Raw genomic sequence first — 20,556 nt, forward strand, 5'->3', positions numbered from 1 at the left:
AGGCGAAGCCACAGCTTTCCCACATCAGTAAACCGTTCCCATGCCATGGTAGTGGACACCTGAAAGCCAAAGGCAAGCTGTCTCAACCAACCAATGGAAGACAGTGTGTTAAAAACAGTGATACAGTTTGTGCTCTTTTAATGCCTCCATCTGATAGTGTTTGGTCTGACACAGAAATGCACGCCAAGTGGAAGTAGCTAGAAAAGAAAAAAAAAACGCCCATTAAATCCACCAATTGATCAACTATCCGAAAATAATCTTATTTCTTTTGACTGATTGAAAGACCTAATTTTTGCACACATGAATAGTGGACAAAACAATAATGAGGTGACAAAATGTTCCCAGTTACACCTTTGTGAAGTCCTCGTACACCCTGATGGGTTCAGTCAATCTTGTGTGTCTTTTCAAACCAATGACACTGCTCGGAGCCAAAGCCAGCTAAGGAGCTTCTTGCATTTTGGTCAGTCTCATGCTGTGATTTCAAAAACCACAGAGTTGCTGTAAGCTTACTGTAAACTCACAGTAAAGGGGCTGTTGTGGGCTTTTTCAACTGGACTGCACAAAGCTGTGAGTTTTGATGCCATGCCACACATATCACAGTGATGAAGTTGCCTCACAGTGGTGAATCAGAGCTCCTCACAGATGCTATGCGTTTACATTTCCTTAACCGGCCACAATAAACACACTTTTAGGCACCGTGGAAGGTCTGTAGGAGGACAGTTGAAAGAATTCAAGCAAAATAAAGAGTTTTTACACTGTACAAAGTAAACTTTAAAACTCATGTCATTAAAAAAAACACTGGTCAAACATAACAGTTATCATATTGTTAAAAACAAAACAAAATTTCTGCTCAATTCATCTTTAAATAAACGCATTTCTTGTTTGGGAGCCTGCTCCCTGTCAGAGCTGAGGCAGGGAGTTGTGCGGACTGGCCCCCCCCTGTGGCCGCTCCATGTCTCTCTCCAGAGAGGGGCCTAGCTCTTCCAGCTGCTGCTGCTGGCTGGACTCCAGCTCCTCCAGACGCTGCCGCAATACTGCCAGCTCCCTCTGGTGCTGCTCATCCTACGGAGAGGCACAAGTGAGCCGTGAACAGCCCTTTAGACCCAGCCCACCTCCCTATAGCAGGGCTCTGCTTCTGTAGGACACTCTGCCCCATCCTTTCTCCCTTCAGCAGGGCTAACTCACATGAAGGCTGGGGAAGGTGCCATCAGTCCCGGGTGCAAATGTGAAGGCGAGGTTCGGGCCAAGGTGAGTGCCCAGCAGGAGCCGGCGGAACTCGCTGTGTCTGCGCTGGAGTTCCTTCAGGCGGCGGTGGAGATGGGCCTGCTCCTCAGAGTACGCTGGCTTCCTGGGGGAGGGAGGGGAGTACGGAACACAGGAGAGGACAGTCTATACAGGTGGGCTGTCCTGGAGCTCAGGGAATTCTGTGGACACCACATTCCTCCTTGAGAGCTAAGGTTCCCACAGGCCATAACAATGGGCATCATGCTGAACTGACAGAGCTGTATCTCTGTATCGTTCATTTCACTGCACAGCACAGTGCACATAACTTCCCCTTCTGCCTCCTTCCTGACAACAGGGAGAAATGAGGGTTTTAACCCTTTGGTGCGTACGGTCACACCGGTGTGATTCGCTGTTTAGCGCATATGGTCATAGAGACAGGGTGGTATATATATATGCTTTAGAGTGTTGGGTGTGAAAATCACGTTTGCATCAGGATGGGTGTAGCACTTGCTGTGAAGATCTTATTTGAGTAATAAGCTACCGCTGGGACAGTTCATCATGTGCTGCAGGAAGTCACAGGAAGACAACCACAAGCACTACTAACTGAAGTACAAATTGACAAAACTTCTTAAAATAAAATGGACCCCCTGCAAACTGTGAGCTGTGTGTCTGAGCAGTTCCCTTGTTCAGCAGAATAGTGTAAAGGCTGGTACTTGTTTGCTGCGCTTGTCTCCAGCTCCAGCTCGGAGATTTTGGCCTCCAGCAGCTGGATTTTATCATAGAGCCTCTTCTCTTTGTTCTCACTCATGGTCTTCCTCTGAAAGCAAACACAACCACACTCATGGTCCTCATTTGAGACCAAACACAACCACACTCACGGTCTTCTTCATGGTCTTCAAATAAACTCCTGTACATGAGGCGATGAGGCCTGAGGCGACCACGCTGTGCAGTTCCCTGACATGACTGCGCTGTGCAGCTCCCTACCTTCTTTTGGGCCAGCGCTGCCCGGTGCAGCCGCTCCTTGGCTTGGCTGTACTTCTCCTGCAGCTCAGCGTCCCTCTCCTGTAGCTTGTGCTTCTCTTCCAGCCACTCCACACGCCGCTCCTCCAGCGCCCTGCGGGGGAGCCAGAGAGCACAGGTCGGACACCAGTGGGCACAGAGATGGAGACTCAGCATCACAAAAGCGTACTAGAGAGGGACGGGAGAGAGCAAATGCAAAAGGGCTTCCACATTGCTGGGGAGGTGGGGAGTGGGAGTACAGAGGTGTCACCAAGAGAGGATGACCACTTCAAAGTAGCACAACACTGAGGATAATACAACGATTCTGTTATAAAGACCACAAAATTCATACAGCCATACAGCCGTAATGCAGACAGGCCTATCAATCTGCTACAGCTTGCAACACCTCACAAGCAGAGAGAAAAATTAAAACTCTCTCGAAATACACATCTGTGTCTCCGGCAATATCCTCTTTCACTATCTGCTGGAGGAACCGTCATTAAGATCTCTCATCTGGAGTTGGAGGTGCGTGGGCGTCCGTATCATTGTGTTCTCTCGCACCGTTTCTCACCCCGCTGCGTGCAGAGCATGCTCAGTGTGCAAGTGTGTGCGTTTGAATCACAGCCATGGCCTGCTCTGGTGGCTGCGAGTGACCCCTGCATGCTGAACACTAGTGCTGACTAGAAACCCGATGAGCTGGAAGCTGTCTGGCTGGGCTTGCAACTTCCCCTTATTTGCGGGGCTCCACAGCTGGCTCCAGTATCAGTATCCACCCACCACCCACCGGTTTCAGAGAGGAAGTCAGCACTGACGGTTCTGCTCGTTACACTCATGCATGGTGTGTCTGTGTGTCTGTGTGTGTGTGTGTGTACAACAGACATGTATGTATGTTAGCAGTCAGGGTTGTCTGAGATGGCCAGGGCATGAGTGTGGCGTGGTCAGGGCGTGGTCAGCACACGGTCGGTTGGGGCGTGGCGTGCCGTACCTCTCGGCCTCGTGCTGGGCCCTCTCGGCCTGGCAACGCGCGTTCCTCAGCTCCTCCTTCAGCCTGTCTGCAGCATCCCGCAGCCTGTGGTTGGCCTCCAGCAGCTCGCTCTCAGAGTGAGCCAGAGTGCCCAGCTGCATGTTCAGCTCCTGGTTCCTCTGAGGAACCACACACACACACACACACACACACACACACACACACACACACACACACACACACAGGAGAGAGGAACACTCCCATAAAACAGGTTTACAGATTTCAAAGTGTTACAGTTGTTGCTGGCCAGAGCGCTTCTACACAAACCTCAGGAGTGGCTGCAGAGGAGAACCATCACTTAAATCCATATTTGAATATCTTAATCAAGGCCTCTGTAAACCAGCCTGACGGCCCTTGATCACCCTTTGGGACTCATTTCCTTCTCCTAAAAGCTGCTTCACCTGGCGCGTGAGTGACAGTGGGGGCTCCATACCTGTCTGAGGTTCCCATTTTCCACCTTCTCTCTCTCCAGCTCCTCCAGCTGAAGCACCAGCTGCTGCACCTTGGACCTGAGAGACAGGACACAGACACACGCAGCCGCGGTTCAGTTCCGCTGAGCTCAGCAGCTGCAGGCAGGGTAGATGTGGGCCATCCCCAGCCTATGGCCGGGTGGGGATCAGGGTTCAGGGGGTCAGAGAGGGGTCAGAGAGTCAGACTGCCCACCTCAGGCTCTGCACCTCCCTCCTGGCAGTCTCTTCGCCTAGTTGGGCAGACCGGACTCGGCCCTCCCACTCCTCCTTCAGCGAGCTCTCTGCCGCCTCCTGCAACGCCCTCTGCTGTTCCAGCTCAGACATGCGGTTCTCCAGCTCCAGCCTGCACACAGTCACAGAGACACGCACAGAGTGTTTTACAGTTGTAAGAGCAGAGGCAAGGTTTCTCAATAGTAGCATCATGGTTTCTCAAGAGCAGGGGAAGAACGCCAGTTCATCTGGCCAAAACGGTCATTATTTCAACTGCAGAAATTATTGCAGAGAGATAGATGTCCTCACTTCTCCTCCTGAATGGCAGCCATCTTGTGAAACTCTTCCTCTCGTGCGGCCTGCACTCTGCGGATCACCTCACGCTCCTTCTCCACCAGGAGCTCCTTATTTCGCTCCACCGTCTCCTTCAGGACCTCCAGGTCCCCCTGCAGCCCTGTGAGGGGGAGGGCAGAGAGCCAGTGAGAGAGAGAGAGAGAGAGAGAGAGAGAGAGAGAGAGAGAGAGAGAGAGAGAGAGGCAGGGGGATAAAGAGAGGGAGGGAGAAGGACAGAACAAAATGGGAAATAGGGCATTCAGCAGGTGTGTGTGTGAGAGACAAAGTAAATATACCGTCTACATTACACACACAGTATCTGTGCACAAGTATATTCATGCTCTATAATGCACCATAGTTGTAACAGTTTGCCTTGTGCTGCATGTGACTGCTTCGGATATATGCCTTCAGCTTACCCCTGTCGATACAGCACACCTGAACTTAGGGAGAGGCAGATCTGCACTGCCACAGTCTGTAAAAAGCGTACAGTGCCTGTGAACAGTCACCTTCTATCTGGCTTTGCAGGGCGTCCCTCTCCCTCTCCAGCTCCCCCCTGGCCCTAACGCTCTCCAGCTTCACATTGGACACCTCCAGCTTGTGGGAGTGCTTCATCTGCTCCACCTGTGGCACACACACGTCACAGAACAAAACTTGCCTGAAACCGTCTTACATTACATTACATTATTGTCATTTACATAGGTTACATGTTATTCATTTATATAGCTGGATATTTATGGAGACAACTGTGGGTTAATTACCTTGCCCAAGGGTACAACTGCAGTGCTCCAGCAGGGAATCAAACCAGCAACCTTTGATTACAAGCCCTGCTCCCTACCACTATGCTACACTGCCGCCCCACACTGCCACCTATGAGTGTCGCATCAGGTTCCCATTTTATTACGACTGTAAAAATCACATAGGCTTTAGTAAATATACCTCAAATGTGAAATCAAGTTAACTACATGAGCTGTGGAGATGGACACAGGAAAGGGCTTAAAACCTAAAAGCTTGTTTACAACGATGAGTCAGGTGAGATCTGGATTAGCTAGCACTGAATACATGATGCTAAGCAATGGTGTAAGGTACTTAACCTGAATTGCCTGTGGAAAACATAGCTGTATGAATAAATAAAATAAGTTGCTCTGGAAAGGAGCCTATGCTAAGCAACTGTAATGTAACGTGACACACAATTTAAAAATGCATCTTGAAAGTGACAGTATTTGTAGTGTCAACCACAATACTGTGGTGAGACAGTTACAGGAGGTGTTTACAGTAGCTAGAGGCCACGTGCTATATTTTGGGGCTGTACTTTGCGCAGAGCGCTGGGCTGGTTGGTTGCGTGTGGTGATGGTGTGAGCATGTAGAGAGCCTGCGCCGCAGTGCTGGTTGTCACAGAGGAAACACTGGCGCGTACTGACCAAGGGCGAGGGGACGGGGCTCACCTGGCTGCTCAGCAGGCTGACCTCACGCTCGGCCTTGTGCAGCCGGCCGGTCAGCTGGGAGTTCTGCTCATGGCTGAGCCGCAGCTCACCCTCCAGACGCTCCAGCTGCAGGCGCAGCGACTGCTTCTCCGCCTGGGGAACGCCGAACACACACCATGCGCACGCACATGTACCACACACACAGACATATACACACATACACACACACACATACACCCATACACAAACACACAGACGTACACATGTGCACACACAGACATATACACACATACATACACATACACCTGTAAGTGTACATGCCTGAGTATTCAGTGTCTACTACACTTCTCTACGGCAGTACAGTCATAAACACAGCAGTAATAAGGAAAAGGGGACAGCTCTAATCACTGCCATTTTAAAGCATTACTTCATCATTCCTATATGATTCAAGAAGAAATGACTAGCATTGGGCAGCTACAAGCAATACATTCAAATCTGTATGTGTACTTTGTCTGAGCATGGTCATATGATGTCATATAGTGTATGACTGTCTACGTGTGCCTTTGAGCTTTATCATGAATTTTCATTGTGTAGCGGAGCTTTAGCACTTGAATGTGAATGACCGCTGTGTTCAGTTGCTTGTGTACAAAGCCAAGCATCTTCGCACAGCATAATAAAGAGCTGCCTGGCTCGTACCTCCAGGGCCTTGACAGCAGCCTGGGACTCAGCTAGCTGGCGGACCTGGATCCTCTGAACATTTTCGGCCTGCGTGCCGGAGCTGTCCCTCTCGGCTCGGAGCTCCGCTACCTCGGCCTCCAGGCCTTTGAGCCGCAGGTGTAGCTGGGCCTTGTCCCGGAGGAGGACTTCCACGCGCTTGCTGTCCCGGGACGGGTCTGAGCTCAGCAGCTGCGCACTCAGGTCCTCCTTATCTTTCTCCAACCGGGATATCTGGGACGGGTACCAGTGCACACACATGTGCCCACAAGCACACGCAAATAAGCACACACATAGAAACAAGGAATAAATTACCTCACAAAAAAAGAAAAAAAATCAGCTTCCTGGTGGGCCTGGGTTCAACCTCAGCCGTGTACTGAGCCAACGATGGCCAGGATTCCACAGCAGCAGAACAAACTGGCTTCGTTTCACTGAAGAGTAGGATAGGGTAGATCAGCCAGGGGCTATAGTCTGCTCAATTGTACATTAGCAGCCCCTGGTGGTTGAGTGCGTGCATGCAGTTCTCACTGCATGCAGCTGTTACACGAACTGTTCTCCTTTATCTCATGTATGCGCAAGCTTAGCATGGGAGATGCAATGTGTAAAGACGTCTGCCTCTCCCATTGACAGAAGTGGTTTCAGCATTAGGGTTAGCAACTAAGGACACTGGGTTTGGGGAAATAAAGGGGAAAAAGTGTTTGCCAAATAAAAAAAAAAACAAACAAATTCACTTGCTTCTGTGCACTCCCACATTGTGCCTAGTATACAATGGTGGCCAGCTCCAACTGCTGGGAATATATTGATTTGATCAACGGCATACTGAATTGCACATATTTCCATATGTAGAGTGTGTATGAAGACACTACAGCTCAGTACTAGCCTAAGTGCAAGGTACTCTATGAGAAGTGAACAAGCTGACAGGAAGAGGAGAGTTTTGCAGAGGCAGTCACCACTTCTTGTTTGTAAGCGCAGTAACCGGGACAACACAAAGCTTAAAATAAGTGAAGAATCACCCTGATGCACAGAAGTGAAAAGAAAAAAAAAACCCGCACAGTGGTCTGAAAGATAGCAGCCACACACCCTTAGCAAGATAAGATAAGATGAGATAACACTTTACTGATCCCCAGGTGGGGAAATTTGGGTGTTAACAGCAGCAGAAAGGTAGGCAAAGAAGTATAGATAGAAAAAACATTACAATAAATATAATATATTATAATGTGCAATATAGTAGTAAACAATAAAAAACAACAAATGAACAAACAACTGTACATGTAGTGCAAAAAGATGAGATAGAGAACAATAAACAAATGAGCAAAAACAGGTTCAGGTATTTACAGTGTCCAAATGTACATGTAGTGCAAAGTGGCATGATACAGAGCAGTAAACAAATGAGCAATCAGGTTCAGATATTGACAACCTGGGAAAAAGGCATTGGCTGGGGGTCTCAGGTGCACACACAGGTCTCAGCCGCAGACCCCATAAAGGTAAGTCTGCTGCTTCACTAACTGCAGACACATCAGCTTTGATAACCTTGCCAAGCAGAAGATCAGGGTTAATGTCACCAATTCGTGTCAAAATATTAAAAAATTAAAATCAATAAAAAAAAATTACAGCATCACTCATTCTTACTCTTTGCTGAGTGAGACTGCAGAGGGGCAAATAAGACACATTATTCTTGTGGCTCCCAGCATTCTGAATGTGACTGCAGATGTTATGTTACAGGAGGGCGACTGTGGCCTTAACAGCAGTTTTCTTAAGTGGGGATGTACGGTGAAACTGTATTTGAATACAGACGGAATCATTTCATGAAAAGAAAATGTTATTTGAAACAAACAACCATGAGTCTGCTGACACACCAGTGGTATTTGACTATATCACTCAACAACCCAAGCCTACACACAATACACTTTCACCACTTCCTTTGAATGAAAGTTAGCATTTTCTCCCCTTTGCTCGTAATGCAATGATTTAGCTTAGTGTGGTCACTGCATGCAGAGCCTACCTCAGCATCAAAGCGAATCTTCCTCTCTTCAAGAACACGAGCATGTTCCTCCCTCTGGTGGTCAAACTCGGACTTCAAGAAAGTATACTCATACCGCAGTTTGTTGAACTCTGACCTGTACTTCTCAGTTTCCTAAAAACAAAATAGCAGCATAAACAAAGGCAAGTGCATCTAAAATACTACATTGCTCACAGCTGTTAAACGGAATATTGATGAAGACAGTAGTAAAGAGATTGTATGAGTATCTGCTTGCCTTCCCCTTCATTTCACTGTAGAAGCATTCAGTCATTGCTATGGGCCCGAGTTCCACACTTTTCAATGCTGTGCAGTGAACAGTTACAGCGGTGATGCAGAGATCAGAGTACATTACAGCAGAAATGGGTCAGCGAGTGGCAAGTGTTAAAGAAATGACAATGTTAGAGACTACACTGTTATGGCAATGACTGTAATAGAGACAGGGTGGTAAGTGTTACAGCGATGACGATGCTAAATAGACAGAACAGTAAGTGTAATGGCAATGACAGTAGCAATGGACACAGATCAGTAAGTGCTGCAGCAGACAGTGAGAGGCGAGACAGTTACGGTAATGGCAGTGCTGCAGGGGTAAGCTCACCTCCTCCAGCTTGTTGAAGCGTTCCCTCACAGGGCCCTCCAGCTCCTGCTGAATCTGAGCTCTCAGCAGCTCCAGCTTCTGAGGGGTGAGGGCCTGACAGTGGCACACGGCTTAACATCATCTCAGCTCACAAGATCATAACATACCCACACATGCAACATCATAACCTACCTGCACTCAGCATCATATCATAGTAACACAATACCACGCACAAAATAACAACATACCTGCTGTTCTAGTACAATAGAGAACAGAACAGTACCTGCTGCTCTAGCACCATACAGAATAGTAGAGCAGATGCTGCTCTAGTACAGTACAGTAAATGCTGCTCTAACACAGTATAGTACAGTACAGCAGATGCTGCTCTAGCACATTGCAGTACCTGCATCCTGAGCTCCTCCAGCTCCCTGGTCTTGTCCAGCAGCTCCCCCTGCAGCTCTGCCAGCAGCAGCTGATGCTTCTCCTGAGTGCTCTGCCTCTCACTGAGCAACCGCTTCAGCTCATCCTGCGCCCGTGTGAACTCACCCTGTAACCTGCAAGAACACACCCAGGAACATACATGGTCAACAAGGCACACACACAGGAACGTACGCGGGCACCAGAGAGACACACACTCGAGCGCTCACATTCAACAAGGAACACACAGTGTAATGCACACAGTCAACCAAGAAACACACAGAAGCACTCATGGTCACCAAGAAACACTCAGGAACGCTCCCAGTCACCGAGGAACACAAACACACGCACACAGGAACACACAGCCACCAAGAAACACACAGAAATACATGGTCACAAAGGAACACCCGCCACCAAGGAACACACACAGAAACACACACGGTCACAAGGGAATACACACATGCACATGGTCACCAAGAAACACACAGGAACCCTCACGGTAACCAAGGAACACACAGAATCACCAAGGTATACACTAAGGAATACACACAATCACCAAGGTCTACACACACAGGAACACACATGATCACCCAAGTACACACAACCCCACACACTCAGATGCAGACAGCAACATGCACATTCACATGTACACAAGAAAATACACATTTGCTTCAGCAAATTTATTCACTGAGGAATATCCAGTCAACTCACAGGGACAGACACTATATTAGAACCAAAAGCCCCAACCACAGTGACACTTGTGTAAAACAAACCAAAAATCTAACAAATATTCAGAATCATTTCACAGGGTACAGCCATTAGTAAGCTCGAAGCAATTCATCAAAAATTTGAACCACGAGGGGTATTTTAACATCTGAGATTCTTTTCAACTCTCATCATTGGATCTGAGAAATATGGACAAATGCCATGTCCTTTCTACTGACTGGAAAGAGAATCATTGGAGATGACTGTGCTGCAAACTTCAGTTTTGAAATTCAAATACACCACCAGTCTCATCTGAAAAGCAGCTTGTTAACTATATGCTGGAACAACAGCTGCTTTCATTCCGTGTATGATGTCAGACCCACCTGGGACATCTCAGAGTAAGCCACACCTCTGGGTAACAGCACACAAAGAAATGCAGACCTCAAGTGATGCCACTCAACAGCCCAAATACCTGCTGCCACGATGTTGTCCAGTGTGACCACACAGCCCCACTGCTTTCTCTGCGAGTGACTCAGAGCTGTCAGGACCAGTTGTCATTAACGTCTAGGGCAGGGGGGTGGCCAACATGACCCAGAGCAGTAGCCAAAATTTTACCAGTATCACTGTCAGAGAGCTCCAGTGCTTTCTAAGTATTCATATTCCCCTTTTATTGAGTATTCATATGCATTGCAAGATATTCAAATGTGTAGGACAGGACAACCAATGAGGGAAGTGGCAGCTGTTGAAGGCAGATGCGTGCGTTTGCGTCTTTGTAAGTAATGATGTTAAAGTCTGCTTATCTAATAACTAAATCTGACTCCATTTTATATTAACCTATGCCTTAGTTCCCCAATTCTCAATTCTAACTGGCAACCCAGAAATTCTCAGTTCGCTTTGGCTTGTAGGTGATCAGACTACATAGTCCACAACGTAGGATACCATACCAGCACATTTAAAATAACTCGCTGCCATTTAGGCGGCCTATCTAGGGACTGCAGACTCGTCAGAATAGTGCAATACTTAAGACTGACCGAGCGCAAGTATCAATGGGTTTCGAGTGGTACGGTTTCAAATCCTGCTCTGTGCGTCATTAAAATTGGTCAAATGAGAAATCAAACAGAGGTTAACACTAATACTTTCATTAATCAGAATCATCCCAATCAGTTGACATTTCAGGATTACAACAGGCAGTATGGTATGGTGCAAATGATAATTACACATACCTATAGTCACGTGGCTATACGTTTGGTGCGCAGGAGTCCGTGCTGTTGGTGCTCCCTATACGGAGTCACATGGCTATACGTTTGGTGTGCAGGAGTCCATGCGGACGGTGCTCCCTACACGGAGTCACATGGCTATACGCTTGGTGCGCAGGAGTCTGTGCTGACGGGGCTCCTCGAGTGCAAAACTCTTTCCCTCTATATACCCAAACAACAAAAGAAAGTTGATCAGCACAGGAGATAAGATCATGGGAAGGGCCCCGATATGTTTTGTCATTCCAAGGTAATTGATTAGTGCTGGTGTTTATTCGTGTCCCATTATCTGAGGCATGCGCAATGGTGTGCACCATTTTAGTTTTCTGAGCTAATTCCCAGAACAATAGTTAGGAGACCTCCTACTGTTATAGAACTATCACCACTTTGCTACTCGCACTGTATGGATCAAAATGAGATCAAACAAGACATATATACCTCAAACCGAACAGAATATACAGAAATAGTTTATAACTGAGGACTGTAATTTCACCACTGGTCAGGAGGGAGGGTCCCTGAAGGATCTGGGGTCATAAAGATCTCATGCCCTCTGAGTCTCCTTATCAGTGGTGCCTCATCCTGTCATGGGGTTCCTTTGTGTGGAGGAGTGGGGATATATTCCTCAGCCGCTTGGCTGCCATTTTGGCCTGAGAATGTTTACTTTTGCGTGCCGCAGTCCATACATTGTCGGGATGGCTATTTGAACAATGGTCTCTTGTATTGCATGCCATGGTCTATACATTGCCAGACATCTCCCGTTCCCACCTTACAAATGCGATTCAATTATTCACAGAGAAACCTCAATGTAAATTGTTAATTTTTATTATTAATGTGCTATTATATACTATGTCATATGCTGTCATCGAATTAAACATATCCTGCTGATATAGGTGAGCCAATACCTGGTGTGCTCTGCCTTGAGCGTCTGGTAGTTGGTCTTGTGGTGCTCACATCTCATCCTCTCATCAATTAACAGTTTCTGCAGCTCCATGTCGGAGCCCAGCGCGGCGGCCGGCTTGCTGGTGCTGGCGCTTAGGTTTGGGAACAGCGGGGCCGACTGCGCCATGGCGGAGGGGTTCATCTTTCCTCCCCCAGGAGAGAGAGGGGTCCCTCGGCGTAAAACAAGGTCTCCCGTGATGGGGATCCTCCTTTCGGTGGGTCAACGCATCTTTAGCGATAGACAAAACGAAAAATGTGGTGGGTCTATCAACAGCATAACAGTTCGTTTCCTCTTCGCAAAGTATACCTAGCGTTAGTCCACACGCGTGTAGCTAAATGAACAAATCGGTGCAGGCAGCAGTGCGATCTGTGACATTCAAAATCAAGGCGTATTCACGCAGTCCAGAGGAGATTTTAGAATCACTGGGCGTCCACTGCTTATGGAAAGGAAAGCTCGACTGTTTAGCCATTTTCTGTACTTGTATTGGAATGATATTCTGTAGTTGATCGCCCCTAAATTGCTAAATTAGTTCAGCATTCACTACTTTAAGGTTAGCACAGCAGCTGGATAGCTACCTGCATTTCACATACAATACATACATGTCTCCAGTTATTCATATCACTGTGTTGTGGATACGCAGTATCAAGGGAATACAGTGTGTATCATCATGGATTGTGCTTTGTGTCGTCTTTTAGTGTAGCAAACGTTAGCTAGGTATCTGGCTGGCTAGTTACACAAATCTACATCATATCAGATTAGAAGACGCTATCTGGCTAACTAACCGTCTTGCAGTTGCCAGTGAAAATGACTGCCACAAAAAGATGACCGTATTTTGAGACACGCTGGCAGTTTGCTCTTCCTTTGCTAGCAAACTCATTTTAACCAAAATAATATATAACGGTTATACCAACAAGGCCGGTATCTCACGTTAGTCAGTTAAAGTAGTTAGCGTAACTGCGGAGATAACTAGCAAAGCACCACAAGGCAGGTTGTCCAGGCAACTAGCAAGCTAACCGTAGTTAACGCTAGCCAGATTGGATCTTATGTCAGCAACAACATGCTGCAGTTACGACAAAAGTAAAATAAACTTTCAGTGTCAGCGGCTACACATCACTGACTGTGCTGTTTTCATCTGTCACTTCTCTGTATTTAAAAATGGCGCTTTAATTCCCGCCTGCACATATTCCCTATCGCCAGCCATGTAGCTAGTTAGCTTGCTTGCTAACGTATCGATAACAACAAATAACACACTGAGATCCTACAAGACATACATAGCATTAGCTAGCTACGTGTGGATATATGCATGCACCCTTTCTCTCTTTTACTGAATAACCCATATTTGAAGAGTCTGGTCTTCTGAAACCGTCTCCCTTACCTGCTGCAGACCTGGCAGGCTAGTGGGCTGATACCCTTTCCCTTCCGTAACAGCGGCTTGTGTGAATTGCGCCAGGGAATCACGGGAATCTCCAACTGACAGGAAGTTTAGCGGTCTAATATATTGGGTCAAAACATAGGCGACCTCTAGTGGTTATGAGGGGTATTAAACATTTTATTTGGAGGCACTGTGCGATTCTTAAAACAATCGTAATTTGCAAATTACTGTGGAACAAATACATAATTGAGACAGTAAAAAGTGGGGAAAAAGATTATACACAATGTGTTGATGAAACAAAGCAGATAATTAAAATGCATTCATTAAAAGGCAAGGGCTAAAACAACAGTGTACAAAAACCCACTTTAACAAAATTTTATTTAGAATGACCAATAAAAAAATCCCATTATGAATTACCATTGATTTAATACATCTGACTTTTTAAAACTTTCCCCCTGTTACATTTAAATTTAAAACCACAAGAAATGTTCACTAGCATTGCCATACTTACTGAAACTTCTGAGTTCTGGTCTCTGATTTATCATAATGCTATAGGTTATGATTCCAAAAAATGAGACTACTGTGAATGTGACTTTGTGTTGTTGATTACTGTAATGGCTTTGCACAGTTCTCTCCCCCTTTCTAATCATAATAATGGATTCATTTTACATAGCACTGACCTGTCCATGTAGTCAAAGCACTTTACAGTGAAGTGGGGGGCTCACCTCAATCACCACTGTAACACCCACCTGTGTGATATACAGCAGCCATTTTTCAACAGAACACTCACAGCATGTCACCATAACTGAATAGATCATTTCTCTGTTCTGATTCTCAGACTTCCTGTCAGATTCCAAAGTCTTAAAGAGACAGACCTTCTAATAGGTGCATTCCTGTCACCCTTTCCTTTAACTTTGCAAATTTGACTTCTTATACTGACCAACTCCTGCAGTCTCATATTTCTTTGTACATACAGTATCTCTCCACAGAGTTTTTACTGGATTATGTATTATTGTATTATGACCTGCTCCAATTTTAATAAAAACATGGAATATTTTTCGGCTCATTCTGCTTCCTCTCTGAATACATTTTTTCACTCTCTGTGAAAGCACTTATTCTGTCATATTATGCACAGCTCCTTCAAATGCTTTGGTTGTTTCTCACCTAGAAAATAATTTTCCAGCACTATTTCAAGTCTGGAATAGAACACTGATCCGGGTATGAATCCTGTTGAGCTATTCCATGCATAATAATAATTCCCATAGACTTCTTAGTATTTGTGTGAATTAACCCTTCATGTTCTCTCAACTCATCTAGTTGATAGTGATGATGACAATGACATTGGTGACTGTTAGCCCACAAAACACAAATGCAAGGCGTGAACCCTGTCTTTACTTGGGTACCAGGTAATGTTATGTTTACCTCAGAGGCCCATGGCCTCTCCTCCCCACTCTCCACCCTACTGTAAGAGTGACTGAATGACTCATTTCCAGTGCGGAGCAGCACCTCCACACTCTAGACTGCAGCTCCAGGGATGGAGAGGTCAGACCACTAGAGCCACAAGCCATTCTAGGGCCAGAATAGCAAACAGGCAATCAATAGCCCTCATTTTCACCCTGAAATATGGATTAAAAACACAAATACAAGGTCTAAAAGTCTGATTCTATCAATTGCCTTCTTTCGCTGTGAATTTCCCCAGCTTTCACTAAATGTCATGTAGCTTGACTGAATGTCACATTAAGCCCTTTTCATTTCTGCTTCTGCAGATTGCCTGACAGTAGATGCCACTACTAAAGCAGTGGTGAGGGGAAGTGAGAGACAGACAAGTGATATACAGTAGTATAACTGTTCACATCAAACTACAAACATATGGTGGCATTGTGAGAGAGCAGTAATTGCCTGGTACTTTGAGGATAAAGTTGTGTAAGTGCTCAGCTGCTTGTGCTGTTGTCTGTACTGCAGTGTAACCATGGGAGAGGGAGAAAAGCAGCAGATTTGAATGTCAGACATGAACCTATGCTTCTAATGCTGATTCTGATTCACACCTCCAGAGTACAGTCATGTAAGGCAAAGTTTGTTTTCCTTTTTCGTTCTCTTTCCTGGTTGTAAGACTCTCAACATGCTGTACTTTCTCTAAATTGTGGGTCTTCATTTTGTGATGGAAAATGGCCAGAGATCCCAGTCAAACCATTTCATGCAGTTTATTGTCTGTCCATTGCATTGGCTTATACATTTCCCAGCATACAAGTGCATTAGAGCTTAGTGTTTAAGAACCTGCTACCAACATTGATTTTTCTTGGTGTTGCTTAGCTAATTTATTGGGTGTCTTATTAGATAGTTGTATTCAGGGCAGTCACGATGTTTGCAAGTTCAGTGTATGTCACACTACTTTTTGTTTTCTTCACAAGTGCAGATGTCAAGAGCAGTAATTTTACTTCATTACAGAATGCTATGGTTTCTGATGTTTCACAGGGTATCAGGAGGCAGACACTGAACAGGGCATAGGTGCATCATTGCTGAAGGTATCTGGTCACAGGATGCTGAGACCAGGACCTCCTGGCTAGCACTACCCACTCCATTCTCTTTATAATTACAGAAGTGTATTACCGGTACAGACTTTTTGTGCTGACTTTTTGTACTGAGGAAAAGTATTTCCTGTGTATGCTAAGCATCTCCTACATTATGACATCATCAACACATGCAAAAACATCACTACTGCTGACCAGTCATTAAAAGCAACCTTATGAATCAATTAATATAAGAAAATGGACCACATAAAATTCCTATCATACTGATTTGACCAAACTGAAATACAGTTTTGTACTGACTGATGTTTCCTCTTCGGTCTTAAATGTTCTCCAGCAAGGCCCACAAAGTTGGATTTCATTTACAATGAAGACAAAGCTTCCTCCTTCTCCTCCTCTGGCTGGTTCCCACCGCAGTCCATCTTTTGGACTGATAAGAATAACCACAATGTGAATGATATCACTGAGACTGACATCACCCGGCAGGACAGAAGCAGAAAGAGGATCCTGCCTACAGCAGCCGCACTGATCTGTTTTACAAACTCACAGAGGGAGATGCTAGCTTAACGATGCAGAATCTCACGTTGCAAGATGCAGGATTGTACATCTGTGAGGTGTGGAGCTGTGGCTCTTCCCCAGGCCAAGGCAGAGTTAACCTTTCTGTGGCTGGTGAGTTTAGAATATTTTGTGTGAGTGTGTGTGTGTGTAGGGGGGGGGGGGGGGGTTACCTGTCTGCATACATGTTAGTGTGTAAGAATACACACTAAAAAGTGTAAAAGTATAAAACACCTTCAATCTTTCATTTTTAATCCAGCATTAAAGTATGGGGTGTATGCACTCCTAAGATACATATGCTTATTGTTACCATTTTCCACTCCATAAGTCCCACAGGGCACCAGGAGCCCAGCATTGAACTTAGTGATCCCATGGGAGCACCCTAAATTAATTTTATAGAACATTTCATGTACATATTACATTCAAATGTGTTACAGGCTGGGGAAGGAGATGCATTCTGTAAGGTAATATTCATCAGCAGAAATTTCACTGACATATAAACAACATGGCATATATAGGGATGCATGTTGGGATACACATATAAATCACTTGTTTACTGCATGCTCATAAGTATATGTGGAAAACATTCATCGAGCATAAATTTCTTATTGTTACAGTACATTATTTGCATTCATGGGGACCTCAATAAAGCTGTTGAATGTGAGGGTTGCAGTGTAGTATAGTGGTAAGGAGCAGGACTCCTAACTGAAAGGTTGATTCCATGCAAGGGAAATGATTCTGTACCCTTGGGTGAGTTAATTACCCCAGAATTGCCTCAGTAAATATCCAGCTGTATAAATGACATTGTAAAAATTGTAACTTATATAAGTCACTCTGGAAAAGAGTGTCTACTAAATGCCAGTAATGTAATGAAACAAAAAAATGAAACCAATTAATCAATTAATATCAAAAATGTACTGTCTAAAATGCCAAAATATTACACTTCTCTTTAATTTGCAATTCATTGCTGACTTATGTTTCCTATTTTGCCTTGAATCTTTTCCAGCAAGGCCCTCAACATTGGATTTTATTTCCAAGGAAGACAAAACTTTGTCATTCTCCTCTTCTGGCTGGTTCCCACAATCATCTGTCTTATGGACTGATATGAATAACCAGACTGTGAGTGATGTCACAAAGATTAACATCACCCAGGGGACGGATGGCCTGTACAGCATCTACACAGTTCTGTATACAGACACTCACCAGTACTCACGCAAACTGCACCTGCGCTACATCAACCCCTACACTGGAAATGAAGTCACAAAATTCCTCCTGCAACAAGCAAAAGGTTCAGGTACAATGTCCTCTCAGAATTAGGATAGGAATCAGAGGTATGGTGATTCAAATTTCAGCATTCCTATCCAGGGTTATATACAGCAGTCTAATTCTGGATGACAATCAGTGATACAGGGTAATATCTATGTCTAGTTATCATCTGAAAAAGAGATCTATTTTATTTTTGTTGATGTTTTATTTTGTAGCTGCAGATCTGTAGATCCATTTTATTTTGCCAACAGGTCTATTTTGTAGGTCTGTATTATGGTAGATCTACTTACATCTTTTTTTTTTTTTTGCATGTAGATTTATTTTATATTGTCTGTTTTATTTTGTCAGCAGATTCACAATACAGCTTTGCTGGTATTTTCATTGGAGGAATTGTATGCGGCGCATTCTGGATTTTGATCATTTTTATTGTTTCGTAATGGTAGTTAAATATAATCATCAAAGAGTCAGTGAAGGTAAGATGACCCTTAATAACTCCTTATTACATTTAATTACAGTTTCGTTGAACCACTGAAGGCACTACCATCTGACTATATAGTTATATTTCATCAAGAACCTCACTCACATATTTCAATAAGATTGTCATTTGGGGTATTTGAAAAAGAAGCCATTTTCCTCTAAAAATGATTGAATGAGCTGAAGACCACACCGGTGTAAATTTGAACTATTTCAATTATTTAAAAGTTTTCATGGCAAATGCCAAAGGGGTCATAAAGCCACCTAGTTAGACTTGTATTTGCTACAAAACAGCAGTAGCTGCTATCTATCATGTTTAGAGTGATAATAACTTTCATGCATACACCCCCTTTATAACGGCACATAAACACCTATCAAAACTCCTTTAGTCAGTTTAATTCAATAATTTAAGTTTAACAATGGAATATTTTAAATGTAGTAATTTACGTTTAATCAGTCACTCAATGTTTCAATGTTTCCTGTATCTTGCATGTCATTTTCTACATCTGATTATAATGTGGTTTTTAAAACTGTATCAAAAGTATCAAATGACAGTGAAGGCACAAAATGTTTTCTCTCTGGTCCTGGAGGGTACATTGTCTGCGTTGTTTTTTCCCAATCTGGCACTAAACTCCTAAGCCCAATGAATATTATATAGAGAACTGATTATTAGTACAAATAATGAATGCTAAAGAATCAAAGTTATTGGAAAACTGAAAGAATGTGCTGGAAAACTAGTCCATCATAGATGACAAAATTTACTGCTTAGGTAGTTGGTTTCTAAAAAACAATATGATCTATGGATTTAGTCCCTATTTGTAATCACCAATATCAAATTTAGAATTTTGCTGATGGAAGGAATTTAATTTGGTTCACAGGGACTGTGTTCACTTTACGATGGCCTCAATTTTCAACATTAATTGAATGAAAATGACAATAGTACCCTTGGGAGATTTTGCCAGGAAACAGCTGAATATCTTTTTTATTTGGAATGCCCAGTGTTTTTTTTCCCCATTTGCTCCCAATTTGGAATGTGCAGTTGAGACAAATAAATGTTGCCCCATCACTCCAACCCCGCTGATAATCCAGGAGGGCAAGACAAACACACGCTCTTGTTCGAAACACATGAGGTCACCACCACCTCTATACACATGCCAGTCCTCATGCCAGGCTTGCACAAATGGAAGAAGACATGTTCAGCTTTATACAGACAGATAACTGGTGCCTGACTGACTAGCACTGTTGCTGGTGAGCAGAGGCTCACATAATCTCCTGGCTGAGCTACTTACCTTTGGATCCCTAGAGGAAGAAAAACCATTTTTTTCCAAGACTGTAGATAGATACCCAGGACGTAGCTCTCTGCCTCGCTCTTGAAAGTGCTTTCAACAGCTTAGCTGCGCAGGAGCCCCACACCTTGATGTCTTTAGCTGGTTGGTGAAATATGTCAATATTTGAAAAACACTTGTTTGTTTACATTAAAAACAGTGAAGTGCACAAACACTGCAGTTACACTGAACGATAGCCTAGATCTGTCTTACATTACATTGCTCCGGGCTGACTTCAGGTGTAACTGTCACTATTATAATCATGTTGTCCTCTTTGTCCTCAAGATTCACCACTTCTCCCACGCCCTAGATCTGACAGCTGCCATTCCTTAGATGGTAATGCAAAGAATCATTTATACAATTGAAAATGTATTTGAAAATCCCTGTGGGTTTTGTGTTTAGTATTTACACTTTGTGTGTGTGTGTGTGTGTGTGTGTGTGTGTGCGCTTCTGTTCATCGTCCCAGGGCCTATGACTGCCATGCGTCGGTGAGACGGAAATCTGTACTTACTGGACCAAGTTTTTACTATATAACAATGATTTTTTTGGAAACAAATGTTTGACAAAGGCATAATTTTTATAAAGGATATGGTTGATGAAGAAGGTAAACTCATGTCATATAAACAACTAATTCATATTTATGGAACTGTTTGCACATTACAACAATACAAGCAACTTATCGGATCTTTACCACAAACATGGAAAAGGAAAATTAGAAATGGCACTGGATGCCAG

General features: G+C 44.4%; 1 protein-coding gene across 1 annotated transcript; it reads right to left on the minus strand.

The window, feature by feature from the left end:
- Positions 1 to 1,669: 1,669 nt before the first annotated feature.
- On the minus strand, positions 1,670 to 13,756 carry cep83 (centrosomal protein 83). Its single transcript, XM_036518115.1, has 14 exons — positions 13,680 to 13,756; positions 12,267 to 12,532; positions 9,393 to 9,543; positions 9,011 to 9,103; positions 8,398 to 8,529; positions 6,378 to 6,629; positions 5,703 to 5,834; positions 4,767 to 4,881; positions 4,237 to 4,381; positions 3,911 to 4,060; positions 3,681 to 3,756; positions 3,209 to 3,366; positions 2,209 to 2,338; positions 1,670 to 2,041 (listed from the first exon to the last, which is right to left on the minus strand). Exons 2-14 carry the CDS (start codon positions 12,443 to 12,445, stop codon positions 1,853 to 1,855), a joined length of 1,902 nt encoding a protein of 633 aa, XP_036374008.1. The 5' UTR covers positions 12,446 to 12,532; positions 13,680 to 13,756; the 3' UTR covers positions 1,670 to 1,852.
- Positions 13,757 to 20,556: the final 6,800 nt, after the last annotated feature.

This window comes from Megalops cyprinoides, chromosome 23 (genome assembly GCF_013368585.1).
Source record: "Megalops cyprinoides isolate fMegCyp1 chromosome 23, fMegCyp1.pri, whole genome shotgun sequence".
Classification (NCBI taxonomy): Eukaryota; Metazoa; Chordata; class Actinopteri; order Elopiformes; family Megalopidae; genus Megalops; species Megalops cyprinoides.

What these genes read in the sequence shown, in the direction of transcription:
- cep83 (XM_036518115.1), bottom strand. Translation starts at nt 12,445, where the DNA reads ATGAACCCCTCCGCCATGGCGCAGTCGGCCCCGCTGTTCCCAAACCTA. An exon ending in CTCAAGGCAGAGCACACCAG is followed by an intron (nt 9,544 to 12,266) that starts GTATTGGCTCAC and finishes GTGTTCTTGCAG; the next exon opens with GTTACAGGGTGAGTTCACAC. An exon ending in CTGCTGTCAAGGCCCTGGAG is followed by an intron (nt 5,835 to 6,377) that starts GTACGAGCCAGG and finishes GGCGTTCCCCAG; the next exon opens with GCGGAGAAGCAGTCGCTGCG.